Source organism: Chelmon rostratus, chromosome 17 (assembly GCF_017976325.1).
Source record: "Chelmon rostratus isolate fCheRos1 chromosome 17, fCheRos1.pri, whole genome shotgun sequence".
Lineage (NCBI taxonomy): Eukaryota > Metazoa > Chordata > Actinopteri > Chaetodontiformes > Chaetodontidae > Chelmon > Chelmon rostratus.
The window spans coordinates 13,602,703-13,620,397 of NC_055674.1; the positions used below are offsets into that span (position 1 = coordinate 13,602,703).

The 17,695-nt window shown below is 42.2% G+C and overlaps 1 protein-coding gene across 1 annotated transcript in view; it reads right to left on the minus strand.

Moving 5' to 3' along the window:
• Window positions 1-17,695, minus strand: part of cacna1ia (calcium voltage-gated channel subunit alpha1 Ia) — a 104,080-nt gene that overhangs the window by 53,251 nt on the left and 33,134 nt on the right. The window contains exons 2-5 of the mRNA XM_041957499.1: window positions 15,648-15,759; window positions 10,141-10,274; window positions 4,776-4,873; window positions 807-966 (exon numbers count right to left, since the gene is read on the minus strand). Of these exons, the coding sequence (XP_041813433.1) occupies window positions 807-966; window positions 4,776-4,873; window positions 10,141-10,274; window positions 15,648-15,759 (504 nt within the window). The remainder of the gene's footprint in view (window positions 1-806; window positions 967-4,775; window positions 4,874-10,140; window positions 10,275-15,647; window positions 15,760-17,695) is intronic.

A 17,695-nucleotide genomic window follows, 5' to 3' on the forward strand; every position in this document is an offset into this window, starting at 1 on the left:
ATGTCAGACACACTGGTTAAAGCAACCTCCTGAGGTTGTGGCGGTAAATGTCGCCTCTCAACTTTAAGGTGAGGACAAAGCAGGCAGAGCTTTGTTAGCTGGCGGACACGTGTCTCCTTTCATCTGGCTATAAGATCTGTCATTAGTATACGCTGTGTCAGCATAACAGAGACAGTACACAGAAGCACAGAGTAGTCCAAGTGGCTTATATACATATTAGAACACACACATCAGGGGCGTTTGTCTTTGCAGCGAGTCGATGTCGGGATAAAAAATGAAACTGAGAGGATGCCGTGAAACACTGCTGAATGTCACTCACACACCGACACAGTAGGTGATGCTGTCACGCAGCGTCATGAATATGGAGGCATGCAGCTGGAATCTAATCACGTTCTGAGCTGCAAACTGGGAAGAACTGTACTGTTAGCGTTCGCTTTGAACCTTGAAAGAGATGGTAAGAGGAACATGTAGAAATGCTGGGAGATGGAGTTATGCTAATGTAGCATGAAAGTAAAATATTCAAAACATGCAGTACATGTTTAATCTTGTATGAACTGTGAAAGAGGAAACTACTGGTTTGACAAGATTTTGAGCCATTATACAAACTGCAAAAGCTGTACATTTTACAGTGCAGTATTATAATAGATTTATTACTGTCTGGCTTTTTTCAACAGTATGCCACAATGAAAGGGAAAACAATGGGAAGCAAACTGGTGAAATTTGATGACAGCCCCTCCCCCATCATCACTTTCAAACACATGGTACACACACACACTGTACGCGCTGATCGACGGTGTTTAACTCACAGGGTGAAGTTCTCCTCAAGGTAGCAGCGGTTCCTCAGGAGCCCCGCCCACAGCTGCACGCCGATGATGCCGAAGATGAAGAAGACGAAGAAGCAGAGCAGCAGCACGTTGCCCAGCATGGGTAGAGTGTCTAGCAGCAGGTTCACCAGGATACGCATACCTGTGTGTTACAGTGCAGATACGGTATATTTATTAGAAGCATTTCCTCATTTTGTTGATAAAAAGTGCAAAACCAGGTGGTATTACATTACCCCGAAAATGTATTTACTGTTGCAATTTAGCATAATCGAATGCAATTTCTAGAGGACAGAGTTTTTTAAAAGCATGCCCTACATTTGTGGGCATTTGTGTTAGACATCCACAACAGCTGTTTCTGCTTATGACGGCAAACTGACTCGAAAGCACAGCTACTGACTGTATAATAAGTGTACGCAAGGTCTCATTCATGATTAGATGAAAAGCTAATTGCAGAAAGGCGAGCGTGTCCCCTGTCAAATAATGCTGACCTCACCGATCCTACAGTGATGATGACAGCTGATTAGACTTAGAAGACAGTGAGACGTGACACCTACTGATGAGATCACAGCAACCCCGTACTGACACCTGAGAGAGGTGTGTGTGTTTGGGTGTTATCATGAGTGTGATATGTGTGTACGTCTCCACTAATGTGACGTGTGCGTGAATGTGTTTTTCAGTGGCATACTGCGTTTTGTGAATAACAACTCAACAGTAGGTTAATGTGTCATAAACACACCAGTGCATCTACACCTCCAACAGACTGAATGACAGGAGAGCAGCTGAGAAAGAGATACAGAAGGAGAGGGGGATAGAAAGAGAGAGAGAGCAACGATGATGTACACACATGTAGAGAATATTTACAAGACTGCAAACGCCTGTGGTTCATGCATTACTCACAAACACAAAACCATTTAAACACGAGAGCTAGCAGTGAATCGTTTAGTGTTTGAGATAGAAATAGAGTTTAGATTAGTGATTATGTGTGTGCTCACGTTTAGAAGTTCATTTATCAACTCAACATACAGTGTGCATCTGCATGTGTAGAATTATTTGATCTTGAATAGTTCACATGCTGTTCTTTTAGTGTTTTCAGCCAAGGTAAGGCATGGTCAAAGTGTAATACAGTATGCGCTTGTGTAATAATGTATTCTATTGCGGTGAAGTTCAATCCTGACTTTGGTCAAGCTGTCTGTAGAGACACAAACTGTGAATAACAGAATGACGTGATGCTAATTTGTCGAATTTGGATTTAGAAAGCAATAAAAAATTGAAGCTGAAATTTTTGAGAATTTCATCTGAAGAAGGCAAAAGAAAGAATTCTTGAGGTGAGCACACGTCTTTCTCCTCTGGCTAATTTTTCTCCCTCCTGTGGCTAATTTGTCTCATCAACTGGTATTAAATGGAGAGCAGAAGCGTTGCTGGTGTGTATGTGTCTCTGGTGGCGGCTAGAGGCGAGTCTAAATGTGTTTGTTCCCCAGGGTCCTTGTCATTAGGCCACTGTTCCATTAGGCCTAATTGGGTGAAGAGAGGGAGAGACGGATGGAGGGGGAGAGAGGGAGAAGGAGAATAAGACGAGGCCTGAGGGTGCGCCGAAAAATAGGGAGTGCCAAAATAAGAGAGCAGAAAAGAACGAATGAGAAAAAGACACATGCAAACAATGCACAAACATTAAAGGAAAGGAAAGCAAACAAGCGTAACCAAAGAGAAAAGAATCAGTATGTAATCAGTATTTTCTAAGCTTTTTTTCCTCCTTCTCTCTACCTGCCTCCATCTCTTTCCCCTCCTGGTGACTGTACAGGTTTGCCAGCTCCTGCTGTTCCCAGATAAAGATGAATGCTTCCCCTTGCGCCACAATGGAGGCACATTTACAACTATCTGCCTGTGCTATTCACTTAAGACCAGGGAGTTCTCTTCTCTTCTCTTCCACTCGCTTCTTTTTTCTTTTCTCTTCCCTTAACACTACTTTCCATAGTGTTTGTTGTCTTTTCCACAAGCGTTCTGTCTAGCACTCCCTCTATCTCACACCAATTTCATCAAAAAAGCAGCCTAACACAACAGTACACACATGCACACACACAGCACCGGACTATTATCTGCCGTTTTGTTGGAGGGTTACAAGTTGAGGTGTGTGAGGGGTCAGGGTGTGCTCATGCTCCCTGAGTATCTGTGGGCAAAGCAAGGATCCAACAAAACAAGGAACAAACAGCTTTATCCCCATGCTTCCTCACCTCCAAAGGGGTCAGGGATTGGGGACAAAACCAGGCTACCACACAGTAATGCAGCTCTACTGATAACGACATAAACATCAACAGTATGCACACACCACACACACACACACACACACACACACACACACACACACACACACACACACACAGTGTGAGAGAGAGCTACAGTATGAATGAATATGAACAACAGAAACTAAGAGTTAGGCTCATGCACACACATCTATAACTCACACACCCACACATGTACAGTGTGTACATGCATCTGCTGCATCATCTATGCATATGCCACTAAACTCTTGTATCTGGAGATTCATGCTATGACACTTAATCATCTCCAGAAAAGCAGATTTGTTTACAATCTGCACACTTGTCCCTGAAACACTGTGCGCACTCTACTGCACACAATATCTTCTAATCAAGCCACTTGAAGCATAATGCAGTTAGCATCCATATTTTATTTCGAAGATTCTGCCATGATTGGACATTTATGTGGTGAGCAGAAATTGGTAAGAATTTACTCAGCAGAGGAAAAGTTATGATTTTAGATTTTTTGTTTGTGTGCATGTGTCTTTCTCAGAGGTCTGATGAAAGCAGGAGAGAAGAAAAGTGGATTCATATATTAACTTAAAAGGTTAAATAATTAGTTGAAAAAGGAGATAGAGAAGCACATGTGAGCTTATAGAGATAACACACCACTCTATCTGCTCATTTCTCTCCCTCACATGTATAACTTTCTGTTCAGTGAAAGGTTTTTTTTCCTACAGTATCTACAGCATCTGTCCCCAAGGTCCAAACTTTGGGGCAGATACTTTCATGAAATCAGCTCCATCTGCTGTGGACTTGTGTCATGATTATTTAAAAGTGATCTAAAGTCTCTCTCAGTGACTTGAAGATACTGAGGAAAAGTTACTTTACTTAAGTTTATATACTTTGTTTAGCCAAGATTTTCTGCAGGGAGGGAAAATTCTGGCCCACTTGATTAACAAAGTGCTCTGTTCATTCACTCTGAAAAAGTCTAGAATTGCTTTGCCTGTTTTTATCATCACATAAGGCAACAGAAAAATGACAACAGTTATCAACAAAACAAACAATAAAAAGATTTTTGATGACTTATCTGAAACTCCATTACCCACAATTAGCATTAGCTGCTAATGCTCAGCTAACTGCTAAAGTGCTGGAACTAAGCGATGATGAGACCAGTCTGAACCCAGCTCGGGCAGGCTAATTGGTGCTTACAATGATTAAGAGCTGCCTGTTCGAGCAGCAGGACAAAATAATCAATAAGAGTTAAAAAGTTTGGCCAAGAACTGAGGCTTGGATGAGAGGAACAGACTTATGGTCACGGACTGATCAGTGAAGCAGCATTAATGGCTGGTTTGTAAATCTGATAAAGTTGTGACTCAGGGCCTGAGCGGGCCGTCTGATTGAGCAAAAGATGAATGTTTAATGATCCCCGCGGGGAGCAGGTGGGATGCGAGTGCACAAAAAAGCCAGAGATGTAATACATGTACATGAATTTTCATGCAGATGCATTTGTGCTTTATGTGGACTGACAGACACCAATAAGCACAAAGAGAAACTACAAGCACAAACACGCTGAAACCACACAGTCACGTGAAAGCACGCTTAGCCTACACACACTTCACGCACTTTTGCATAAGCAAATTCACACGCTTTTGCACAAACTAATACACACACGCATAAAAACTTTAAATGTTCTCACTTGGCACTCTGTTGATGGCTTTGAGGGGCCGAAGGACCCGCACCGTGCGAATGGCCGACAGGTTGATGTTCTGCAGGTCCAGCGAGTACTCTACCATCCTGGATAAACAGACACAGAGAGAAGAAATTAAAAAACAAAGCGTGAAACAGAATTTATCCTTTCTGTAGTCACCTGGGTGTGCTACTGGCTCAAAATATGACAAAAAAGGATCGCCGTGCCTCCAGCTGGACCACAGATCCCTGCTCATGATTCTAACCGTTTGATATTGTCTCACCTGTCCCCTCCCAAAGCTGTGTGAGCCTCAACAGTATGGGGAATGTAATGCAAAGAGCATTGCACCACTCCAGAGAAAGTGGTGGGGGGATAAAGTGACAAAGCACCAAAAGGGGAGAATAACATGAAAGGGAGGTGAGGAAGAGAAAGAGAGAGTGGGAAAAGAGGGATTCATTCTATTCTAAGTGTTGCCTGCAGGATGTTGTGGCTCAGTCAGAGCCTGGCATCTGTTAGCAAGTCATTTCCACAGCACGGCTAAGCTGTTTGTGCCCCCAAACCCAAACCACTTTCACAGGAGAATGGACACGCTTTGCCATGTGTATGTATGAATGTACCAAACACCACATGACCATCAACGCGGAGATAGTTCAAGTGGGTGAATCAGTTTTACAGTATACGTGTTTCGAACGAGAGCAGACATGCCTGTGCGTGCATGTATATATGTGTGCAAATTGTGTACATTGTGTAATAGGAGTTAAGCATGTCTGTGTGCAGAGCCGATGAGCCCGGGGCTACAACAGTGTTGGGACAGCACACTAGCTGCAGCAGCAGCAGCATGAGCTAATAATGCCCAAAGCACATCCACTGGCTTTGACAAAACAAGCCAAGCTCACTGTCTCTCACATAGATAGACTTACGAACATGTCATTTACAATAATGTGATACTTTATTAATCCCACAGGCAAGCTTTTTCCATTTGCCCTTCACCACAGCGCAGTCACCAGCAGAGTAACACCCCAGCTCACACTTGAGTAGGATTACTGGTTGTAACAAGGGTTTGAACTGAAGTGCAGCTGACAAGCCGTTGCTTTAATAACTGAGAATTTATTCATATAGTAGTGAAATGTCTAAAACCAGATATGCAGAGACATGCGAGGGAGCTAGATCACACTTTTTCTTTTTATCCTTCTTCCTTTCAGACTTGAGGCAACAGTCCAATTGTTTTTGTTCTAAAGCTGGTGAGCCTCACATGTGAAGGACTGCATCTTTGCAGTGATGCAGACGTACACAGCAGACCAGTTTTCTTCACCCGGTGTAGTCAAAATGCCAAAGAGCAGCTTGATGAAAACGTTACAGCACAGCAAGGAGCATAACAGTTGTTCTGGGACCAGGCTTTTCCAGCTGGGAATAGTGGTGTTATTACAAACTGCCTCAAACACTGTAGTATCTGTGGATGCTCTAACGATCTGATGTGGGCTGCTGAGAGACTGAACAGAAGGCTAAAATGTCAAAAGGGAGTTTTGAAACAATACATACATACCATCCCCTTAGTGAGCTCAAGGGCACAAAAACTCGGGTATTTTATGTTGCTTGATAAGGTTAAAGGGTGAGTAATAAGCTATTAGACAGATGATACCCACAAAAGCATTGACAATTGACGGATAAGCACTTGTATTCTTTTGTTGGGGATCAAATTGCATCTGGAGGAAAGAGCAGCAAATAAAGTGAGCGAGAGAACAGAAGATCACAGATGTGCCTGTATGTGTGTGAGTCTTTAAACACGTGTGTCTTTGTAGGTGTGTGTGTGTGCGTGTGTGCGCGAGCATGTGTGTGCTCTATAGAAGTGTCTCTTCCTGTACACATCAATCAGGCCGCTGTGTTTGGGAGGGTAATTAGTGGACTGCCGGAAGCGTTCTTTTTATGATTGTTCTCTATTTTTCACATTCCTTTTTTGCACATGATGCCTTCATCTCATTTATGCTTTTATGTGACTAATGTGTGTGTATGCGTGTGTGTGTGTGTGTGTGTGTGTGTGCATGTTTATATCGATATGAAATGCAGAGCTTCAGGGGGAACCCAGGTTAGACCTGGTGAGTTAACACGAGACAAGGAAAGTGACTGAGTCCCGAATCTAGACAAATCTGTTGTGACTTAACTGTCAAATTAACAACATGCCTTCATCAAAGTTACCATCGAAGTCTGTGTCAAGAAAGGAGCCTTTCTGCATCATTTGGATAAAAAACAACATCCTCACTTTTGACAGTGAAAAAGGAATCGGAGGAAAGTAATGAAAATCGTCAACTGCAGCTGCAGCGCCAACTTGTCCTGTTTATGCATTAGAGCTAAACTACTGAAGGCTACAAGGGCAGGTCCACAAAACACAATCAGGTCATTGCTTCTTTGCAGATGAATCTGAAAAGATGCACCAGGCGTGTGTCCAGCAGTTTGAGTCAAGGTACAGCCTCATTAATACAAACATCAGTCAGTCTTTTCAGTGTTAGGCTTTTTTTTTGTAATTTCTTTGCCCTGGTAAATGTTTTCAGCCCATCTAAGGCATACATTAGAATAAATATGGAAAGCAAAACTGACGTCTTGTGAAAAAGGGTCATGTTTCGTCCCTGGATCAGGAATCTCAGCGGACGCACACAAGGAGACATGCTGCCACATTTCTGTTATTGCTGCAGATACCAGAATGAAAAATAAGTCACAGTGCAGTGGATTAAGCCAAAATAAAATATACAGTATATAGGAGCAGAAGCATGAAGCCCCCTTTAGCGCCTGTGTGGACAAGAGCCTGGTCTGTGTGGGGTCCTACTCTGGGACGACAAGGGAGGATGTTCATCCAAGCATGTGAAAAAAGAAAGGAAGAGAGAGAGAGAGAGACAGGGGAAGGAGGAGGGTGAGAGAGCGAGGTGGTGCCCCGCGGGTAACAAACATGGAGCTCATAGCAGACTGTCGGCTGTGATTTGGCCTGGCAAGTTTGGCACTGCCCTGTGCAATTAGCCTGCGCGCTAATCTAATGGATGCTGCCAAGAGGACACCGAAGACCAAGGCGTTCACACAAATGCATGTACAGACACACGCGTACACAGATGAAATGAACTCAAAAGGCACGAACTGGCAGACACTGTAATCTCTGTGTGTAATTCTGTGCCCCCCCACACACACACACAAACTATGAGCATCCACCGGGGAGCTTTAAATGAAGATGGATGCCCCTCCACCTACCTTGGTAAGTCTGTTGCTCTGCCTTTCTTTGTCTGCTATTATACCAGCCACTCTTCCAATCCATCTCGCTCTTATTCAAACACACACACACACACACACACACACACACACACACATGCGCACACATGCACACGCACACTCACTTGCTTTATCCCCTGTGTCTGAGCCTCTCGCTTCCTTCATAGCAGGTGTTTGAGCAGGTGTGTTTGCATTTGTTTTGTGCACATGCATTCATCTAGCCTGCGTGTATGTGTGTCCTGTGGTAACAGTGTGTGTGATGGATACTTTGTAAGAACAAGCCAATCTAATGTAACAACTTACCCAAGATGACAATGGATTTGCATGTTCTTGTGTTGCAGGTGTCATGAATGTTTCACCTCGGATTTGAATTCCTAGTTTCCATATTTCATTCCTTCTTCCTCTCTGACTTCCGAACCCTCTTTACGTCCGGTTAAAGCTGATTTAATCTCATTTGTGCCATCTACTCCCTGGATTCAAGTACCTTGGTGTTTATCGGTGTGTAAGGATTCTAAAAATGACTGCACATTTTCACCTTTATCCTCGTGAATACCCTGTAGCATACTGCGGCACGCCCGGTCTCTCTTGTACTGTAGTGTGTGTGGCAGTGCACCAGAGACGGTTGCCTTACAGTTTCATTCTCAGAGGACACTCCCAACATGCCCCTTCTGCTGCTACAGAGTTGCTGTACAATGACTCTACTGGTAAAATGTCTCTATGGCTTTGTTTGATGAAGAATATTCTTCCTCAGTTTGCATCTGCACTGTTAAAAGTTTGACTGCGACGATTGTCACTCGGATTAAAAGATTTATTGTGGAAAAATATCATTTTGGTGAGATTCAGAATTATTTTAACAATGTTTACTGTATAAAAATTATGTAATAATAAATACTGGTCTTGTATGATCTTTGCTGCCATGTGAATTCGTGCATGAAGGATTTGTTCACATCTGCAGTTTGTTTCCCTCGGCTTCAGCCTTCTGGTCTGTTTAGTGTTCCCACCGACATATCACAAACAACCAGAGGTTGTAAACATGAAGTCACATGGACTGACAGGTTGCTCATTCATTAGACAGTTTTGGTGACCCGTCACACTGCATCATCACTTCTACACAGAGTTGCAAAAAGTAAATGTGAAAATGTCTGAAGTGACTGAAAATCATGCAGCATTTAACAGCACCTGGCGGCTTTACTAATCTCTCTGATTTTAATAAAGATCTTAGAAAACCCATGCAGGAGTAGTCACTGTAAGAGTCAGTCAAGGCTGGAGTGACAATCTGCTGCAATCGGAGCAGGGAAACAAGTTGTGGAGCAAATTAAATGTCAGAGTACATCGCTTGTCATTTCCCTCCAGTATGACACATGCAAGCGAACCCACAATCGACAGGACATCATCGTTTATCAGTGCCTACAAGATCACTGATTCAGGATCAGAGCCTTTTCTGATCCTACACTGTAAGCAGTTCCTTACTGTATAGTTAAACATGTTGTTTTCTGTCAATGTGACGCTACTTCCTCCTTTGTTCCCAATGAACAACATCCATACGGCCGCTTTGTCGTTAGCTCCCACTGAAGTGTATGCCTGCCATGATTAGGATGTCAGTAAGATCTGTCTGGTTTAGCTTATTATGTCATATAAATGTGACGTGAGACATCAATTATCAAACAATCCTGTGGCTGATCTGTGTTGCATGCTTACCACGAACAAAATGAATCAGAATTAGACTGAAAGCAGGCAAAGGTCAAATCCAAATGGTCCAAATCTTTACATAACAACTTTCTCACCCGCTAAAAATACCCACACAAAATAGCAAGAGCACTTGATTTAATCTCAAACATGGCCAACAGAGGGATGAGGGCAGCCATGATAACCAAGTTCCATACTTGCTAAACCCTTACTATGGCTACTATATTATTAAAATCAGATTTTAAGTACAAGTGAACTTATTAATTCGTGAGGATTAATGACATTCCTATCTTCTATATTTCTTAAAATGTTGAGTTCTTTTACACTCTATTATGTCTTGACTTCAAGAACAAATCACTTTCACTATCACTTTTCCCCAAACAACATGATATACAAACTGTATCACAAGTAGAATTCACACTAACATGTTGTTGCTTACCCCGCCATGACGATGAAGAAGTCCAGCCTGTTCCAGGTGTCTCCCAGGTAACAGCGACGGCCAAAGATCCCAAGAGCAACCATCTTTACCACCATCTCCAACGCAAAGAAGATGTAGATGAACGCATCGAAGGCCTACAAGAGGACAGACGGACAAGATGGAGGACAGTGAGGAAAAAGATGCATTTGGTGCATTTTGCTTGAAACAGACCGGCTGTTTCGTCTGGTGTGTTCCAGAAATAAATATGCTCAAGCTGAAACTGAAGTTTCCTCTACATTTGTATTCTCATTCAGTGAATGAGGAGCACTTTTCTGATGAGGACAAACTGTCAGGATGGTTTTTTAAGAGTATCCCCCTAGCTGTGAGCAGCAGACACTCAGGGAAAGAAAAATATGATTTAGTTTGACGCCACCACACTAAATGAAAAGCTTAAAAACAAAATGGCACATGTAGGGTACATGTGCCATCTGCAAACCTCTCAAGCCTCTCAAAAAAATTTTTTTTTTTTTTTGCTGTTTTGACCACTATACAATCAAACATGTCAAAACAACTCATGACCTTCTATTTTCCACCTTTCAAAGGCAAATCTATCTTTGTGCGTGTGGCAAGTTTTTCCATCAAAATGTTGCTTTAAAAACCGCAAATTATGAACAGTGCGCTGACAGAATATGTGATGTTCAAGGCCCATGTGCTCTTTGGCTCTGCTCTCTAGCAGTGACTATGAAAGCATTGGTGGCAATGGCCTGAGCCCAGTTCACTGTTTTAATTGTGATTTCAATGGTGGAAAAGATCTAAATGTGCGCATGTGCGCACTGAGAACATGTGTCTGGACTAATATACCACGCAAAACATATGGTGCCCAACGTGCACAAGCCCACGCTGCAATACTTGAATCACAAGAGGACTAAGACGCGAACAGGAAAGAGAAAGTGAGGAAGATCCAGGTCAAACCTCACAGAAGACAAAGACGAGGAGAGAGGAGACAGTGAGAGATAAATGGAGAGACAGAACGAGACAGATGAGCTCATATCTCTGCCATGTCCTGCTTGCATTATTATGTTCAGATCACTAGCTAAACCTCCTATTGTATTTTCAGAACAAAACTCTTTCTCAGTGCTTTGCCCTAGGCTGTGTGACTGTGTTTGCTGCCTTGTTACATATTCCTGCTACATATAACTCAAGCTGCCTGCTACCTCTTGACACAGAGAATTCCAGCCTGGAAATTCAAATATGCAATGAGTCTGCATGGCTGCTCACTAAAAAGTCATTAGATGTACAAGCCTTGTTCCAAAAAGGTGGGACGCTGTGCAAAACATAAATAATACAGAATGTCACTATTTGCTGTCTTAGTTTAAACAGGATTTGGATTTTAGGTTTCAAGCTTGTTTGTCCCAAACCTGCCATCCATCCCCAAACTGTGCTGAAAAGCGAACTACATTATACCAAACTTTTAAGAAAAGTTCTACTTGAAATGTTTGCTTTGCTGACCAAATACGAAATAAAGAGTTTGGCCCAAAACACACGAATGTTCACCTTCAAACATCTGCAGATACGCTAACAGCTTAAGCTGGTTAGAGTCTAGGGCAACAAAAATTACAAGACAAATTTAATCTGACAGTTTGAAGCAACCCTGTTTAAAGCAATTTGACAGCGAGCATGGATAAATATAAAGAAGGCTTTAAAATGCTGAAAACATACAGATTTTCAAAGAGCACAAGAACTTTCCAGCTAAATGTTGCTCCAGGCTTCTGAAGTACAGTTAGTATGGCCCGAGAATGGAGTTTGTGCCCTCAGCAAATCCAATGGCACAAACCAATACACATGCTGCAATAGGGAAACAATTTTCCACAAAGTTATTGCCTTTTTAGAGTTTCAGGCAGAAGTTAAATGACAAACTAGAGCCTCAACAATAACCTGCAGCAGTTTAGAAAACACTGATATGTGGCGCATTTGGACAACCAGGAGTAATATGCTCCAGTTGGGGGGAGAGAGACTTGCTTTCTCACTCTCAGCATTGATGAACAATTGCAAGATGGTGTTTGTTGCTGTTGAATGAGATAAATGGCGTGTGAAAGTTCGGGGATTTATTCATGTTGCAGCACTGCCTGTGCCAGGGGATGTTGTTTTGTCTGAGTCAGAAATAGCAAGAGTCAAGAGATGGGATGAACAGCTATCTAAATTTGTGCACTTGTGGGTGTGTGAACATGAGCACGCTTGTGGGTGGACAAGACTGTAAGTGTATAAATCTATGCTTTTTTGCACTTGTGCAAGCAAATTTTTGTGTATATGTTTATATATGTATGTGTGTGTGTGCATGATACATATGTGCCTTTTAATGCATCTGAAGCCAACATGTGTGTTCCTCTGCTCATTCACTGGCAGACATACACACACACACACACACACACACACACACACACACATGCACAGTCAGCACACAGAGCTGGCAGCATGCAATGGGAAAGATGAGAAGATCAGTCTCACATGCTGTTTAAATGATGTTTTGATAAATAATGCAGCCTGCACGCTTCACATGTAATCCGACATTGGCTGCACCAGTTGGATCCCTGTCGCGCGCCGCTCTGAGTGAAAGGGGAATGAATTCATCGCAGTTATTTGTCACTACTGCCAGCTTCCTCTTCAGTCAGCCTATCGGGTTTTATCGTTCACATGATTGTAAAGAGGCTGAGGCTGTCTTGTGACGGGCCTTTTCATGATTTGAAATAGGAGCCGGTGTGGAAGCTACTTCGTATGCTGTCGTCGTGCTGTTTATTTGGCAGGAGGAGCGGACGTGCTTAAGTAGGTCATCAGGATGGTGATGGTGGACCATTTAAAATAAAATATGCATGTGTGTCTTACTCTACTTGTGGAATGAGTAAATGACAGGAGCAATCAGTGTATAAATCCAAAGGCACAATGAGGACAAATGTTCATTTCGCACCCACTGACAAATGGGACAGGAGGTGACACAGTCATTCTACAAAGTGTCTCAGTGTTTTCTGAACATTTGAAGCTCCATTAAAAAGGTTGAGCAGGTGCTGCTTTGACGGTATAATGAGCCCATCCAAATCCATTTCAGGTAGAATAACAACTTTGCATTTTGGTGAGATGACTATGCAAATACAGACATGACTTAAATTGGGCCAGAGTCAACACTGAGTCCAGTTTTCATCCTCAGTGGAAGCTTCTGGCTTTAAACTTGCTAACCTCTTGGCTTTAACTGGAAATACTCATTAAAAAAAAATCCCAAACCATTATTAATATCGAACTTTTTTTTAATTTGCATGCCCACGTCATGTCTCTTTCATTCAGATGAAATTAAAGCCATACTGTGATTATGAGTAGCTGTTCACAAGATGTCAGGCTTCAGTATTTCTTGAACAGTCAGACCACCCAAATTACACTTGTGCTAGTGGTGACTGGCCGTGCAGATAGTTCTGCTTCTGTGTGCTGAGGTATTAATATGTTTGACTGTGAATCTTCTTTGTGCTCCTCAAAGCAGCGAAAAACACTTGCAGAAAACATCAGTCGCAATTTGTTTTCCAAGAAACAGTCTCTCAGTGACTCGGGATAAACAACAAACCCAGTTGTTTTCAGGGGGACAACTTCTTCCTGATGAGCCATTTAATTTTAGCAGCTTTCAAGTGCAGTAATTATTTTGACTGACATACATATTGATTGGGCTCATTTAAAAACTCAATTAGCAGTTATAGTCCAGTGTCATATACATTCTCCGGCTAATTAAAAGAATAATTCAACATTTTGGGAGATACAGTTATTTGATTTCTGTCTGAGTTAAATGCGAAGGCAAGAGGCAAATACTAAGCTATTGCCAGTTAGCTTAGCATAGTACAAAGACTGGAAACAGGGTGATATAGCTAGCAAGTATGAGAGGAGTATCTCTCGCTCATCTAGCTTGTGAGAAGTAAGCGAAAAGGGGTATTTACCAAAAAGTCAAACTATTCCTGATCAAGGTGTATCAACATCTCCCCAAGTGCCCCATCCACACTGTGAACACATAAACATATCTGAACAGATCCCATGGTGTTCTGTACGTTGTTTGTGGCTGTTGCAAGTGAGGTGGGGGACACTGCATGTCACAGTGGGGCCAGAGAAGCATGTGAGGGCCACTTTAACAATCTCAGCTCTGTCAGCAAAATCCTTCCTGTTACCATTAGCAACCACCAGAACAGGACCCCTCACACTACCTGGGGAGACAATGTGCTTGTTAGAGAGACAAAGGATGGAGGAAGGGAGAGAGAGGGAAGAGTGTAGGATGGGGGAATGGGAACACAGGGAGGAGTAAAGATGGTATTGGACGGAGAGGTGGGAGGAGGAAGAGAGCTGGAGAAGCAGGAAGATTCATTGCAGTTTTAAAACTGCAATGAATGTTTATTTGAAATCTCTGCACAATGAAGAGAAAATCCAACGACATAAATAAACCTATTACAGTTTGGTCTGGGTGGCTTTATTTGATATGATAATCCACCCTAATGTGCTGTAGGCAAGTGAGATATGGCAGTGCAATCGGTCAGCGTGGCAAACAACAGCAGACACCTCAGCGCAGGTTACTGGAGACAGATTTTCAAAGTCAATGGAGATTAAAAGCAATAAATAAATAAATAAATTAAAAAAGCATGCGAGGCAGAATTAGGTCATCCTTGTCACACCTGAAATTTAGTCTTCCAAATTTCCTTCGATGAAAAGCAAATACAATACCAGAGGCACATACTGAGTCTTCAGCCAGATGGCAAATTATACTAGCGACACATAACCCACATTAGCCCTACGCGGCATACAAACAGGAACAAAAGCAGAACATTAGCATGAGCAAATACAATTAAATAGTCCTTTAACTTATCAACTTATCATAATCAACATAAAACTCAACCTCTTACTCTTTTTGTCAATGATGACCTGTTAGAGGGTCAGCAAGTCCACAAGCGATGAAAAGCAAGGCAAAGATTTTAGTTCAGGGCAAGTCATCTAGAGCAGTAATTGCACTGTTTTCTGGTGTATGCAAACCTTGATAAGAGCAGAGTAACCACGTTAAAATTCATCCCATATTTGCAGCACAGCGGTACATTTCTGGGGACAACTGTGGTACGGGAACTACGAAATGGTACCAGCCTCTGGATCAAACTTTGTTGGCTGTGGCATTTGTGGTCATCAACAGCAATTTCAACTGCCGGCACTCGTCTCCACAAGTGTATTCTCATCACGAAGTGAGAAAATCACATGCGGCTCCACAAGACTATATTAAAACAAATGAAGTCCCAATTCCCCGTTCAGAGCGTGTGAGGAAACATAAACCTTCCAGGAGGGAAGTATTCTAGCTGCACTGTTGGCTGCATCACAGCTTGAGGAATAGTGGCAAGAAGAGTGGTGAGTTGCTCTGAGTTCATGTCATATAATTGATTGTTTTGTTCCATCTCTTCATCAGTGCACTGACATGCTGTTCTTACACACACACCACACACACACACACACACAGGGGTCTACCTTACCTGCAGTATCTGGCAGCGGTCCGAGGTGCAGTCGATGTTCTCACAGGGCTGGTACATGCCCAGTGTCACACAGTTGAGCAGGATCACCATGATGCTAATCCTCTCGAACCACGTATTAACAGGACTGGGGTTAAGGAGCATAGCAGCTGAGGAGAAAAATTTACAGCCGCACACATACATTGTATAAGCTTCAGGCTGGGCTGTGGTGATAAAGGAAGGAGTGGGACATGGACCTGTCTAGCAACGGATGGACAGATGGACATACGTGTCTCAAGTCAAACACAATATATATGATATGGATTAAGTTTGCTAGACTTGCTTTACTGCTGTAAATGACCCTTAAACAGTGTGAGAAAACAAACTTAGATTATGCCTTAAATTACCTTATTCTAAGTTTAGAGATGTCCCTACATCAGCTGCACTCCTGCATGTCTCAGTCACTCCTCTCTCCTCATCCCCTCATTCAACAGGTATCTGCAAATATTACGAGCCTGGTTTAAAAATCCAACTAATCTAATCTATCCTCCCCTCTGTCCCATGACGGCTTCAGCCTGCTTCAGCGCATGGGGTGCGTTTGTTTTAAGTGCCACTTAAAGCGAGTGGGTGGTGGGCTGTCTCTGTGTTAGCAGCATACAGTCGCCCGTGTCCCAGCAGAGACTGAAGAAAACTGAAACGTGGATAAACCAACACAGCCGATGTTTCAAATGAAAGTGTGGTTAAGGCTGTATGTCCTGATGGTCAGAGAGGATCCAGTCAGTAATATTGTTAATTTGTATTTAGCTATTATCATTAAAATACAAGTCTTGGGTTCATTTTATAAACAACGTAAGATTGATGGCCATTTTCAAGTACGATGCCATTCTTTTCACGTTATACATTATTTTATTTTCCACCATTTCTCAGTTTTGTCTCACAGGCTCTTGTTCTACAACAATTTTGAATGATATATTTGGAGAAATATATCTATATATTGCCACACATTTAAATAAAGAACCCACACCCACACCCATATAAAATCTGAGACTCTTGAAAATACAGCATTATACAATACAGGACTATTTTCAACATCTGAAGAATGTTTGGCTTGCCACCTCTTCTTCTGTTCACCTAAGTATGAACAAACAGACAGATTCACATCACATATTTCAGTTTATGCAGAACTGACTCATTCACGGCATGTACGCAACACATCACGCAAGCTAAGAGGTCGCGGAGCCGCCACGCTGCCAGTGAGCGATTCATCAATGAAAATGAAGATGAGAAGTATTTTTCCAGGCAAGCTATTTTTTGCAACATGGCAAGCATGAGTCATGAAATCAGACCCGCCAGAATAAATACTATCGTCTGCCAAAGCACAGGACACCTTTTGTGGTATTTATTTAAAATGGTGAATGACACAGCAGTATGGGCACAGATTTTTTTTTTCTTTTAATGTCATTCACTATTTAAAAACAGTTCCAGTGCAAATAAAATGTATTATTTTGCTTAAACTATTGTTTTCCAAGCATATTTAACACTGGCTAACATTTCCAACCTGGCTAACTTGCTTCTGACCTCCTCTTTCTCACCTTGTCACCCTGCTCCACCACCCTCATTCACAGCTGCATGGAAGGTAATAGTTATGTCATTTTGATGCTATGCAAACGTGAATAAAAAAAGGAAAATCCCATATTAAATTCATATTATGAACTGTGTGTGTCATACAGTTCAAAAGTATTTCACAGCTTTTCACTTCTTTGGTATCTTAAGCTGACAGCTTATGTTCTTTTAGTTCTATACTCCATCCTCTTAAGACGTTTTTGTCTTGCTTTCTGTATTCATACAATGAGCTTTAAGCTTTAAGTCTTTTGTTCTATGAACTTTGCACTTACAGAACTTACGCTCACTCGTAGTTTGATGTGGGAAATGTGTCTCCGTGTGGCATGCAACACAGCTGCATGCAGCGCAGGCTTGAGCTGCACACATGACAATTGTCACAAATGTTAAATTAACACAACGGGAAGGCATTAACAAACTTTACAAGTAACTGTGGGTGAAATGATTTATAT